General features: G+C 45.2%; 1 protein-coding gene across 1 annotated transcript in view; it reads right to left on the bottom strand.

Annotated features, from left to right (window-relative positions):
* Positions 1-14,211, bottom strand: part of LOC308327458 (cell adhesion molecule DSCAML1-like) — a 113,292-nt gene that overhangs the window by 34,368 nt on the left and 64,713 nt on the right. Inside the window, 5 exon segments of the mRNA XM_080780967.1 lie at positions 1,584-1,783; positions 2,692-2,868; positions 4,213-4,332; positions 9,188-9,472; positions 13,226-13,498. Of these exon segments, the coding sequence (XP_080637093.1) occupies positions 1,584-1,783; positions 2,692-2,868; positions 4,213-4,332; positions 9,188-9,472; positions 13,226-13,498 (1,055 nt within the window).

Genomic DNA, 14,211 nt, shown 5'->3' with positions numbered 1-14,211 from the left:
TCTTAAAGGACCACTTCACCACTTTTCAACCTATCTTCATATAAATAGGTCCTCACTAATAATCATCAAAAATGGCACAATTTATTTCTACTCAGTCTGCGTCTCATATAGGAGGGCTGTGGGCAGTTTAGAAACCGTCTTCCAGTGACATCATCATTAGGCAGATTATTTTTTAAACAAGATTATTTTCATAAAAATGTTTAGATTTCCATTATCGTGAGAACGAGGGCTTCCATTTTCGCTTTGCATCTTTTCAGAACTAGAAAGCCTGCAGTTTTTATTGGCTTGTAATTCCCCATCGATGATGTCACTGGAAGACGGTTTCTGAACTGCCCACAGCCCTCCTATGAGACACAGACCGAGTAAAAAAATAATTGCGCCATTTTTTTCTAGATTTTTTAGTGAGGACCTATTATATGAAGATATAGGTTGAAAAGTGGTGAAGTGGTCCTTTAAGCTTACGTATAGGACTCATGATGACAATTTTTTGATGTTTTGACGTATTACCATGTTTTTTTTGTTCTTGCTTACTGTAAATCGCATTGGATTAAGAGCGTCTTTAAATGCTAAATGCCTAAATTGTAAATGGCATGATTCTGTATACGCACATGGAAAATATTACTACACCTTTGTTATTCAAGAATCCTGCTATTGTCTGCATGTCCTCCACCACTGAGCCAATCACAGTATAGCCTCTCTAAATAACATGTAATGTACAGTACCTATAGGCTAGCATCAGTGAGCACTTATACTGTACGCGTCCAGTAAACATAATCAGCAATCTATATCGTATAACCCATTCTGTATACGGGAACCCCTTTTCGCGTTTCGACTAAGCATTATGTTATAATTCAGCTATTGAAAAAAATAGCAGATCTAACTAAACTAAGACATTCTGAAACTATACTCAAAGAGGATTCCCTTTATACTCTCCTGGAACTGTATAAGACCCGTTATACACTGTGAAAGTTATAATAACAAGAAATGTAACAAATGACTTGTAACAATTATACGATATGTACTGTGATGCCCTATGACGTGACCCCACCTGTTTACTGAAAAATCTAAATAAAAACAAAGTTTAAAAAAGAAAAATAGCGTCTGCTATTTTTGAAAAATCGTAAAAACGCAACAGCAACATCTTTGAATATATAAGTATATATTCTTTGCAGAACGAATGTTTTTCTTATTTTTCGACATCAGGCCTATATAACAACACCGTCATCTTCTCTAACCCATTCTTGTCGGGAACCCATTTTGGTGTTATAGCATCATGTTATGCTTTAACTATTAAAAGATAGCAGATCTACAAGCTCATAGCGCGCCACCGAGTGGCCCGCTACGAGCTTGTAGGTCTGCTATTTTTGAAAAATCGAAGAACGACTGACATTTTTTTAGAATCTGATCTCAGGTCAGAATGGGTTATAATCAGACCAGTGTGTGTCCGTCCAGTGGAAACCTCGTATGAATCTGATCTCAGGTCAGAATGTGTTAAAAAAAAAGATCAACGAGTGCAAAATGGTATAAAAATGCAACGACGACGTGCATAAAGTGACCCCCGCGGACGGGGGTCGGAGGCTGACCTTGAGCGTGGAGATGACCTCGTCTCCCTTCTTGTTGATGGAGATGGAGTAGCGGGCGTTGCGCTCGGCGTCGATGACCGTGTCGCCGCGCTCCCAGCGGATGATGATGGGCTGCTCGCCGCGCGCCGTGCAGTTCAGCTCCTTGGTCTGGCCCTTCTTCGCCATGGTGGTGTTGGGGTGGCTGGTGATCATGGCGGGAACTGCAGGAGCAGAGGGAGGGCGGCGGCGCACACGCAGAGAAAAACACACGCACGCACAGACACACACGCACACACAGACACACACGCACGCACATACACACACGCACAGACACACACACACACACACACACGCACACACACACTTACGTCAGTGAGGTGAATCATTATGATTTGGAGTAACGAGAGGAGGGAATGCTATATATTAGAAAGTGGGAATGTATTACAGACATTTCAGGGAACCCCCCCACACCCACACACACACACACACACACATGCACACACAGCACACACACACACACACACACACACACACACGCTCTCTCTCTCTCTCTCTCTCCATTTCCATTTCACGCTTCAAGCCCCCGTCGGCCACTCTTGCTCTCTCCTCCCCACATCTCTTCTATTGCTCCATCCTGACTTGACTCACTGTCACTCTCCTCCCTCCGACGTTCAGACGGAGAGTTATTGATCCGGGAGGGAGGGGGGGGAGGGAGGGGGGGAGGGGGGTTCCCGTGGTTTTGTTTCCATCACTAATTCATCAAGCCCCCTCTTTGCAACCCCCCCGACCACAAAACAAACATTCTGGAGTGTGTGTGTGTGTGTGTGTGTGTGGACAGGCTGCCGGAACAAATCAATCAATGGTGAAGATCCCCGGCAGCGTGAAAGATACAGGAGATGAAGGTATTGGAGTGTGCGTGTGTGTTTGTGTGTGTGTGTGTGTGTGTGTGTGTGCGTGCGTGCGTGCGTGCGTGCGTGCGTGCGTCCGCAGCAGCTATATATATGAGAGTGACAACAGGAACGCGTTCCGCTCCAGAGGTATATATATATATATATATACACTGTATAGCCGTTGCGGCCCCCCGGGGGCCCGAGGATTGTCGAGGTGACACATCATGCGTGCTTCTTACTCTTGACGGTGAGGATCATGCTCTTGCTGATGTCCGAGCCCACGCCGTTGGAGGCCTGGCAGAGGTAGTAGCCCCGGTCGTCCTCCAGGACGTGCCGGATCAGCAGGGAGCCGTTGGACATGATCTGGATGCGGCCGGTCAGAGGAACCGGGTGGTACTGCTGAGGGTTTCCCACGCCTGTGACAAAACATACACACACACACACACACAGTCGGCCTTTTTATTAGTGCTATAGTTTGGTATACTGTCGCAGTTCGGTAAAAAAATGGACCTTTGTGATCTCTTTTTCAGGTCATGTTGCCTGTGTTGTGTGTTGCTGAAGTGCTGTACACGCCGTTATAAGTGAGTAAGCCTTGCCGAGCCATGAACTGAACCAGTGTTGTTTTTGGCAGTTTAGTTTAGTTTAGTTTAGTTTAGTTCGTTTAGTTTAGTCTCTTGAATAGTTTTCATTTAGTTTTAGTCACATTTTAGTCACCTGGAATGTTTTAGTGTTGAGTCTAGTTTCAGTCGACTGTCATCAGATTTTAGTCGACTAAATCTACAGTTGATTTAGTCGACTAAAATGTATTTTGGTGGACCGTCGTAATGACAGATTTATGACAGATAATAGCAGATCTACAAGCTCACAACGCGTCGCAGCGCGACACGTTGTGAGCTTGTAGATCGGCCATTTTCAGCATACAACCAAGTGTAAAAATGACTCCTACTGGATCTCTTGTCCACTAGTCCCTTCCTAACATTGTAGTCTAGTTTTTATTTGTTGACGAAATTGTCAATATATTTAGTGTTAGTTGTAGTCGTCATAGCTTAGTTTTCATTTAGTTTCCATTTAGTTTTCGTCAGTGAAAAAAGGTAGTCGACGAACATTTCTCGTCTTAGTTTTAGTCGACGAAAACAACACTGAACCGAATCATAGGGCAACAGGAGCCTATCTCCTGTTACTGTAGCGTGAGGCAGCTTGACGTACAAGTACACCCCCCTCCCTGGACATGACGCTATAGTATAGTCGCTAACCTCACGTCAGCAGGCTTTCCACCCTCGGAGGAAAGGCCTCATGGGTCTGTGTTCCAAAATGGCCGTGTGAACCGGTCTGGAGCAGGATTGGTCTTTTTACGTCATGTTGTAGTCAGATTTGTTGTCATCAGGCAGGAAACCACAAGGCGGAATAAAAAGGACTAATTCATAATGCTGATTCCACCTTGAGGTTTCCTACCAGGTGACTACAAATAATTGACGAATACAACATGACGAAAGTTATACCATCCGCTCCCGACAGGATCATAAACACAAAATGGAATGCTGCCCAGGCTACAGTATGTCGCAGGGACTTACCCCCCCCAATCCAACCCTTGATGCTGTCATCCAACCCTTGATGTCATTTTCATAAAGTCTTTGGTATGACCCGGCCGGGGATCGAACCCCCGACCTCCCAGTCTCAGGGCTGGACACTCCACACACCACAAGGCCACTGAGCTGGTATACTGCAGCTGTACAGTATACTATACAGTATGCTTATCGTACCTTTGGCGTGTTTCCACATGACCTTCGGGGGCGGGTATCCCTCCACAGAGCAGTTGAGCACACCGGCCTTGCCGTAGATTCCGTCCTGATTGTTGGGCTGCACCACGAAGCGCGGTGGCACTGCAGGGGAGAAAGAATGCATCATGCCGTCAGGCTTTTTACCTGCAACCATATATACCGTAAAGTATAGCTATAGTATACAGTAAGTCTATAGGGCGCAAAGTCTATAGGGCACAATATAAAGCCATTGATGGATATCCCTGTGCCCTGATTGGCTGAGAAGGCACGCAACACCGAACATTAAAATGTCGATCTAAAATTGTTTTTTTTTATTTATTATTAAATGCAATGTTGTGCAGTCATTAAGAAAAAATCGAAGAAATTCCATTAAAGGGCCACTTCACCCCTTTTCCAACCAGATCTGATTGTAATATTGATATTTATAGGACACAAGAAACACAGTTTTTGGGCTACTGTTATTTTTGGCTATATAGAAGTGTATATTTGTACGTCTCTAAATGTTATGATGAATTGAACATGGTGGACCCTATCTTATATACAAGTGAAAAGGTGTACCCATACTCATTCTTCATGCTCTATCTCCGACCGAACCACACTTTTACCACACATCTCTATATGCAAAATAAATTCGCCACCCTCCCCGAACTGACATAGCCTATTTTTTAGCCGTTCAAGTTTCTTATTTACTCTGCAAATATTACTTTTATGAAAATCACGATCGAGCCAGCAGATAAACGGGTGCCACAACACGCCGAGAAACAAGGAATTTAACCACGCTACTTGCATACACTGCAACTCGCTTACAATTCGCAAACCTGGCAACACTGCCTGCCTCTTACGTCACCAGCTCTGCTCCTCCTGGCCTCCGTAGTCCGTCGCGCTCACAATCTGTCGCAGCCATCTTGCTTTTCTTTTGGATGGGCGAGTGGACATTTAATGCTAATAAATTAATTATAGGTCCAGCAAGCAAATCATGATGGTCTGATTGTGCTCAATAGGTCACAATAACATTCCGAAATTAGGTGTTGTGTTTTGTATGGCATTTTCCCCAGTAGTAGTTGCATATCTATCTCAGCTTTTGCCTGATAGCACACATGCTAACGTCAGCAGCCATAGCAACATACAGTGTGCGCAGACATAACATGAGTTGTTTACAACACAAACACACGGCCTTTTCACCACGCAATACACACAACAGCTCGGGAGTTATTAAACCGAACGTGGACGCTGTTTCAGTGTTACATTTGCTGCGCATATCGGAATAATTGTAACGGCATGCATGATAAATGTAACAACGCTAAAAAACACCATTAAACATATCGTTTTCACCTTAAAGCTATTACATTTCATTGAAGCAACTCCTTAGCATTGTTTTCATACCATGGATGTGATAAGATAATGTATCAAACATAAGGGAAATATTAAATAGGATCGGGTGTACCAGTTTGGCCATTTCTTTTTTTTCAATGGGGCAATACATTGATTAAACAAACGTTTGATTGATTGAGTTGTACAACGTTATACAACCCTAAACTAATTTTAGAATACACTACACAATACAATACAATTTTAGAACATATTTTGCACGTTCCATTTTTTTACTCAGAGATCCCTTAGCTACACATGTAATATTTCCAGGCAACGGACCTACACATGTCAGCTACCATAAACCACTTCAAGTTATTAGGACGAAATAACTGACAGGAGTGACGGTGCTGTGCTGTGAGTAAACTAATAGGGGAGAGCCGCCAAGGATGTAACATTTTGCACGTTTCATTCTTTTACTCAGAGATCCGTTTAGCTACACATGTAATATTTTCAGGCAACGGACCTACACATGTCAGCTACCATAAACCACTTCAAGTTATTTTTTTGATAAAACAGGTCGGGAGTTATTCAACCGAACGTGGACGCTGTTTCAGTGTTACATTTGCTGCGCATATCGGATCAATTGTAACGGCATGCATGATAAATGTAACAACGCTACAAAACACCATTAAACATATCGTTCTCAGCTTAAAGCAATTACATTTCATTGAAGCAACTCCTTAGCATTGTTTTTATACCATGGATGTGATAAGACAATGTATCAAACATAAGGGAAATATTAAATAGTATCGGGTGTACCAGTACCAGTTTGGCCATTTCTTTTTTTTCAATGGGGCAATACATTGATTAAACAAACGTTTGATTGATTGAGTTGTACAACGTTATACAACCCTAAACTAATTTCAGAATACACTACACGATACAATACCATTTCAGAACATATAATATTGGCCAATATGTCAAATATGTAAATATTACATATAATGGCATTGAATGGAAGCGGACCATTTGTAACACATGTTACAAATGACCCGCTTTTGCAAGTTTTCTTTGCAGTTGCTTACAGACCAGAATGAACGTGAATTCCGTCTAAACACGATGCAAACTAATGAAGAACATAAGCATGAACACATCCATGTGGATTTTTATTCACCAACACCAAAGACAAAAATTGTACCACACATATACTCCAGGTGTAAAATTAGACGCATTTTGAAGGTAAACACTTCAAACTTCAAACTCCTGGCCACGTAGAGTACGTAACGTTGCTGTACACATACTGACGCGATGGCGTCATGGTGGCGTTGACCAATCAAGATATAACGTCCATGTTACAACCGTGAAGCGTTACAACCTTGGCGGCTCTCCCCTACATTTGTTACTAACATTAGGTTGTGGCGAAGTAGACACGTGGCCAGCAGATACTGTGTTTTGGACAAACAGGCTAGGTATTGGTGTTGATTTGGGTCAACTGGACAAACAGCGTGGTGTTGTTTTGTGTCTGTGTTTGTGTTGGAGCGCCTCAGTGTGGCCGTACAGGTCATGTGCAACCTCTTCCACAGAGAGATGGAGACACTAAATCTCAGCTGGACAAACATGTTTGCATGCATGCATCGCTGCCTTGCATGCTGTGTGCTACTGTTGAGTCTGTCACTTACTTTGACTGATTTATGGCATTGTCTTTCTGTTAAAATCCAACTATGTTAATTTAAGAACTCTGGGCATATAGGTCATTGTTTATTCACTGTGCACACGTGTAGCCTATTGTATGTCAGACTGTATGTCTGTCCCACAGTCACAATCCTTTAGTACTTAGGCTGTGGAAATATTCAGGACAAAACAATGGTACATTTCCAATAACCCATTCGTTACTACATGTGGAGTCAACTCCCGCCATTTATTTCTTCCCATAGTGCGTGGCAAAGTCGCTCTGGGATGAGTGCGCGCGTAGCGCGCACGAAATTCTAGTTGTAAACAAGTGTAATCCTTATGGTGTCGTCCACAATTAACAGTCTTGTATTGAGTTGTGCTTGAAATGTGTACTGTACTTCTCCAAACTGTTAATAAATTATTCAATCAATCAATCAATCAATTGAGTGATTGCAGTTTCTTCCAGTGGTGAAATGGCCCTTTAAGGCGAGACACCCCAGGTGAATAGGGAAAAAAAGTTAAATAATAGCTATCACAATGAAACTTCTCCAGTTGATTACTTATATTAAAACTAAGATTTTTTGTATTACAAGTTTTCTGAAATTATATGTTTAAATATGCAAATTAGGCATTATATGCGCTAATTTGCATACATTTCGGGACGATAAATCTGAAGATTGGATAAAGCCAGGTTCAAAATTATCATTTCATTTTGTTGACACATTAGAGACAAAGAAAATTACACATGGGATTTTTGATATCTCTAATTATCACTCCACAAATCAGAAAATAGTGTCAACAGGCATAAAAAACCCAATTTTCGGCATTTTTTTGGTATAAAATGTGATGTAAATCAGGCTGTGAATGATATATCAACAAATCCATGTGTAAATGTCTGCGGAATATAGTTAGGAATAAGACTGGAAAGTTTGGTGTATGTGAGTTCAACTGAAGTGGAGATTCTTTGTCCCAAGTATGAGGAAAACTCATTTTGAGAAAACGGCCTTTAAAGATTTGTATTGTAAAATTCCAAAACGTTTTATTTGAAGCCACTATTTTGAGACAAAATATCTCATCCAAACCTTGGCAACAACATATAATGGCATATATCATTGGAAAGGTCTGGACCTCAAGCTGACTGTGGTCTGATCCAAATATGGTCACTTCCTTTGTACCAACAACCAATCATGAAAATAGAGATGGTGGCTTTTCACCCCGAAAAACGAGCTGTCATTGGCTAAAATAAACTATCCAACTAAACATCTAAATCTGTATTTTTAATGTGTATTTTGCTTTGGTTTGAAAGAAAACATGTTTAGGAAGCAAAATAGCAAAAAAAAAAAAAAATGAAAAATCATGATTTCACCTGGGGTGTCTCACCTTAATTAGGAAAATGCATGTTTAAGAAGTTGTGAAAATAGACGAGCTAAAAGCTCACACTTGTAGATCTGCTATTTTCACTAGTCTCTCTCTCTCTTTCTCTCTCTCTCTCTCTCTCTCTCTCTCTCAGCAAATTTCAATTTTAGTTTCAGTCATATAGTCTCGTGAATAGCTCTCATTTAGTTCTAGTCACATTTTAGTCACCCGGAATTATGTTTTAGTGTTAGTCTACTTTTAGTCGACTAAATCTACAGGTGAATTAGTCGACTATAATAAAATGTGTTTTGGCAGGCCTTTGATGCCGCCGTATAATGACTGATTTTTACACTCGCTGAAAATAGCCGATCTACAAGCTCACAACTTAGAGCTGTGTAGGTTGGCTATTTTCAGCATGCAACCAAGTGTAAAATGACTTATATACTGGATCTCTCGTCCACTTAGTGCCTTCCTAACCTTTTTATAGGTTCGTTTTCGGGCAGTGAAAAAAGGTAGTCGACGAACTACTTTTCGTCATATAGTTTCATAGTCGACGATAACAACACCTCCTCCACCTCCTCCTCCACCTCCTCCTCCTCCGTCCCCCCTATGAGCTCACCGGTGACAATCAGCTGCCGCTCCCAGCTGACGGTGGCGGCGGCGTTGCTGGCGATGCACGTGTAGTTCCCGTTGTGCCTCAGCGTCACCTTGGAGATCTGCAGGGAGCTCATGAACTCCTTGGTCTCGATGCCCACGCCGGAGGCCGAGCCGGGCACGATGAGCTGGCCGTCCTTGTGCCAGGTGATGCGTATGGGCATGTCCCCGGACGACACCACGCAGGCGATGTACATGAGCTTCCCCACCGACGTGGAGGGGATGTCGAACGGCTGGATCAGGGGTGGCACTGTGTACCGGGGGAGGGGAGAGGAGGGGAGGGGGAGGGGGGGGGGGGGGGGGGGGGGAGAAAGAAAGAGTATATGGGGAGAGAAGAGAGGTCAGAGTGATATTGGAGGAGCTGCAAAGACAGCGTGGAAGAAAAGAGTGGCGCTGTGGCCCTCTCTGGAGCAACGCTGAGAGAGAGAGAGAGAGAGAGAGAGAGAGAAGGTCATTGGCCAGCGGGCCCCCCCCCCCCCCTCCACTCGGCCCCTCCCCTCCCCTCCCCGCCGCAGCCCATAATAGCTGTTCTGGTTAGAGTCCAATTGGCAGGAGGAAGTCATTCTGTTGCCATAGTAATGGAGGCCGGGGTGGGCGGGTGGGGTGGTGGTGGTGGTGGTGGGGAGGGGGGGGGCGATACTACAGCTGAGACATCTGGGGGATTTAATCTAGGCCTCATTATTATTCATCTAATTAAATCAGAGACACACACTCACACACACACGCGCGCGGGCGGGCGGGCGGGCGGGCGCTCGCACGCATACACAAACACCTTTAACCCATTCTGGTCGGGAACCCATTTTGGTGTTAGCATCATGTCGTGCTTTAGCTATTGAAAAATAGCAGATCTACAAGCTCATAGCGCGCCACCGAGTGGTGCGCTACGAGCTTGTATAGGTCTGCTATTTTTGAAAAATCGAAGAACGACTGACATTTTTAGAATCTGATCTCAGGTCAGAATGGGCTTAATCAGACCAGTGTGTGTCCAGTGGAAACCTCGTATGAATCTGATCTCAGGTCAGAATGGGTTAAACACCTCTGCATAACCTGCATCACACAGCCCCCCGTTCTTTATACCCCACTCACGGCATAAAAACCAAAAAACGCAGCAATGCGCTACGTTTTTAAATCCATCTTAAAAAAAAAAAAAAAAAAATCTACCTCTCCACCGTTATTATGATAAGACACAGATCTTATACCACCTTCCGTCCTTCTCTGCCTCAGTCTATGCTCCGAGCTCCGTGTCCCCTTGGCTCTTCCTCTTACGGTATAAGAGCCATATAGTATAGTACTCAAGTATTCACAAATACAAATGACAAATTATCAAGTATACATTTTCAAAAAAAAATGACAGAAATCTTCAAAAATATTGAAATTAGTATACAAACTCCCGACGCATTGCAGTGGTCGACTTTCACTCAATTTGAAATGGGGCTTAATAAGTCGTCTTTTTAGAATCTGATCTCAGGTCAGAATGGGTTATAATCAGACCAGTGTGTGTCCAGTGCGGAAACCTCGTATATGAATCTGATCTCAGGTCAGAATGTGTTTAACCGTATCACTGCCACCTGGTGAACGGGATCTACTTGGTTTTAGTGTGACGCGCACGTCCACTTTGCCCGGTCCATTTTAGAAGCTAAATATTTAGCGGCAAGGCCAGCGAGCTAAAATCCTTACTCTAGAAAACGCCAATGTTCCAATCGGGATCACCGGACAATGAGAAAAGGCCTCCGAACATCGGGAAAGGCCAAGCAAGAAAAACAACAAAAACAAAACAAGAAAACGGCGATCCCGTTTGATAATAAAGCTATAGTCATACGACGGAGCGTTCCGTCAGAAGCAGTTGACAGTTGGATTATAATTGGCGGAACGTTCCGTCAAAAAATAGCAGATGTACAAGCTTGTAGATCGGTTTTTTTGGAAAAATCGTGAAAATGTGGCGCAAATTTGGAATATATATGTTCTTTCAGAGCGAACGTTTTTAACTCAAATCTTTGCTTCTGGAACAACATATTTTCAGATGGGGGGCCGGCGGCGTATTACATATAATATTTGGGGCTCCTCGACATTAACCCATTCTGACCTGAGATCAGATTCATACGAGGTTTCCACCGGACACACACTGGTCTGATTAACCCATTCTGACCTGAGATCAGATTAAAAAAATGTCAGTCGTTCTTCAATTTTTCAAAAATAGCAGACCTACAAGCTCGTAGCGCGCCACTCGGTGGCGCGCTATGAGCTTGTAGATCTGCTATTTTTCAATAGATAAAGCATAACATGATGCCAACACCAAAATGGGTGCCCGTTCAGAATGGGTTAAACTGTTTGAGAACCACTGACATACAGTAGAAACATGAGGTTTTTCAGAAAACGGTCCTGATGTAGAAGACATTTTGTAGAATCGAGCTCAGGTCTAAATGGGTTAAATGGTGCATTTATTATAGCGCCTTTATCCAAGGCGCTTTACAGAGATCGTGCATCACATTCACCCCATTCACATCACCGACGGCGGCGGAAACCATGCAAGGCACCAACCTGCACATCAGGAGCAATTAGGGGTTCAGTGTCTTTGCTCAAGGACACTTCGACACCAACTCTGGGGGGGGGGAGCCCAGAGGGTTCGAACTGGCAACCTTGCGGTTACCATCCAGCCAGTGTTGTTTTTGGCAGCAAATTTCTAGTTTTAGTCATAGTCTCTTGAATAGTTTTCACTTCACATTTTAGTCACCTGGAATGTCTTAGTGTTAGTCTAGTTTTAGTCGACTAAATGTCATAAGATTTTAGTCGACTAAATCTACAGGTGATTTAGTCGACTAAAATGTATTTCGGCGGGCCTTGTTGCCGTCATAATGACTTATTTTACACTTGCTGAAAATATCCGATCTACAAGCTCACAACGCGTCGCAGCGTGAGCTTGTAGATCTGCTATTTTCAGCACGCAACCAAGTGTAAAATGACTTATACTGGATCTGTAGTCCACTATAGTCTCTTCCTAACATTTTAGTCTAGTTTTTATTTGTCAACGAAATTGTCAGTATATTTATAGTCTTATAGTTTTAGTCACCGTAGCATAGTTTTCATTTAGTTTCGATTTAGTTTTCGTCAGTAGGAAAAAGGTAGTCGACGAACATCTTTCGTCTTATATGTAGTTTTAGTCGACGAAAAAAAACACTGCCATCCAGCCCAACTGAGCCACACCGCCGCTATAGAAAGCAGCAGAAGTGTGTCCCCAGCAGTGTCCCCCAGAGTGTCCCCCCAGCAGTGTTCCCCAGTGTCCCCCCCAGCAGTGTCCCCCAGAGTGTCCCCCCCAGCAGTGTCCCCCAGAAGTGTCCCTCCAGCAGTGTCCCCCAGAGTGTGTCCCCCAGCAGTGTCCCCCAGAAGTGTCCCCCCAGCAGTGTCCCCCAGAGTGTCCCCCCCAGCAGTGTCCCCCAGAAGTGTCCCCCCAGCAGTGTCCCCCAGAGTGTGTCCCCCAGCAGTGTCCCCCAGAAGTGTCCCCCAGAGTGTGTCCCCCAGAAGTGTCCCCCCAGAGTGTCCCCCCAGAGTGTCCCCCAGAGTGTCCCCCCCAGCAGTGTCCCCCCAGCAGTGTCCCCCAGAGTGTCCCCCACAGCAGTGTCCCCCAGAAGTGTCCCCCCAGCAGTGTCCCTCCCCCCCAGCAGTGTCCCCCAGAAGTGTCCCCCCAGCAGTGTCCCCCAGAGTGTCCCCCCCAGCAGTGTCCCCCAGAAGTGTCCCCCCAGCAGTGTCCCCCAGAAGTGTCCCCCCAACAGTGTCCCCCAGAAGTGTCCCCCCAGCAGTGTCCCCCAGAAGTGTCCGTGACAGCAGCCGTGACAGCAGTGTCCCCCAGAAGTGTCCCCCCAGCAGTGTCCCCCAGAGTGTCCCCCCCAGCAGTGTCCCCCAGAAGTGTCCCCCCAGCAGAAGTGTCGCCCCAGAGTGTCCCCCCCTGCAGTGTCCCCCCAGAGTGTCCCCCCAGCAGAAGTGTCCCCCCCACCTCCCTCCCTCATACCTTTGACGCTGACGTGGACCGTCTGGTTGATGGACAGCTGGGGCTGGATGAGGACGCTGCACAGGTAGGTGCCCTCGTCGGCGCCCTTCTGCACGTCCGTCAGCCGCAGCGTCCCGTTCTCGTACACCACCTGGCGGTGGTTGTCGGGCAGCTGCATGCCGTCCTTCAGCCACTTGATGGAGTAGTACGGGTAGCCGATGACGCGGCACGTGATGTAGGTGTTCCGGCCCGCCACGGCCGTGATGTCGCGCATGGCTCTGATCCGGGGCGGACCTGGTGGAGATATACCCGCGGGGGGGGGGGGGGGGGGGAGAAGAGAGGGAGGGGAGGGGAGGGGAGGGGAGGGGAGGGGAGGGGAGGGGAGGGGAGGGGAGCGAGGGAGAGAGATAGGGGGTGGTTGAAGAGATGGAAAAGGACATGGAAGAGCGAGGAAGTAAAAGGTTCAGAGGGACAGAGTGGTTGAGAGAGGGTGTGGAAGTTGAAGAAGGGGGGTTGGAGAGGGAGGTTAGTTATGCTCCCTTCGCTGAAGGAAGACTGTGGATATTTGTTACTGTGTTTTTTGTGTTAAGCCTAGCCATGAGTCATATATAATATATAGTTCTATGTGATGGTGTGGATGCCGCGTGTTGTTGCCTCTACGTTACCCTCTGCTATACACTGTCCCATGGCCTACTCGAGGAGACATTGGAACAGAGAGAGAGAGAGAACGGATATTTTTGTCAGAATAAAAGTGATGAAACGCTGGCGGATGGATACAGGGGCCAGCCAGAAGGACATACACACACATACATTATAGACAGACAGGGTGGAAGGATGGATGGTTGGATGGATGGATGGATGGATACACAGACAGACAGACAGACAGACAGACAGACAGACAGACAGACAGACAGACAGACAGACAGACAGACAGACAGACAGACAGACAGACAGACAGACAGACAGACAGACAGATGTGGCTGTGTTGTTTGAGCGTATACTTTATT

This window comes from Protomyctophum bolini, assembly GCF_963924005.1.
Source record: "Protomyctophum bolini genome assembly, chromosome: 13".
Classification (NCBI taxonomy): Eukaryota; Metazoa; Chordata; class Actinopteri; order Myctophiformes; family Myctophidae; genus Protomyctophum; species Protomyctophum bolini.
This window is presented reverse-complemented; position numbering and strand designations above follow the sequence as displayed.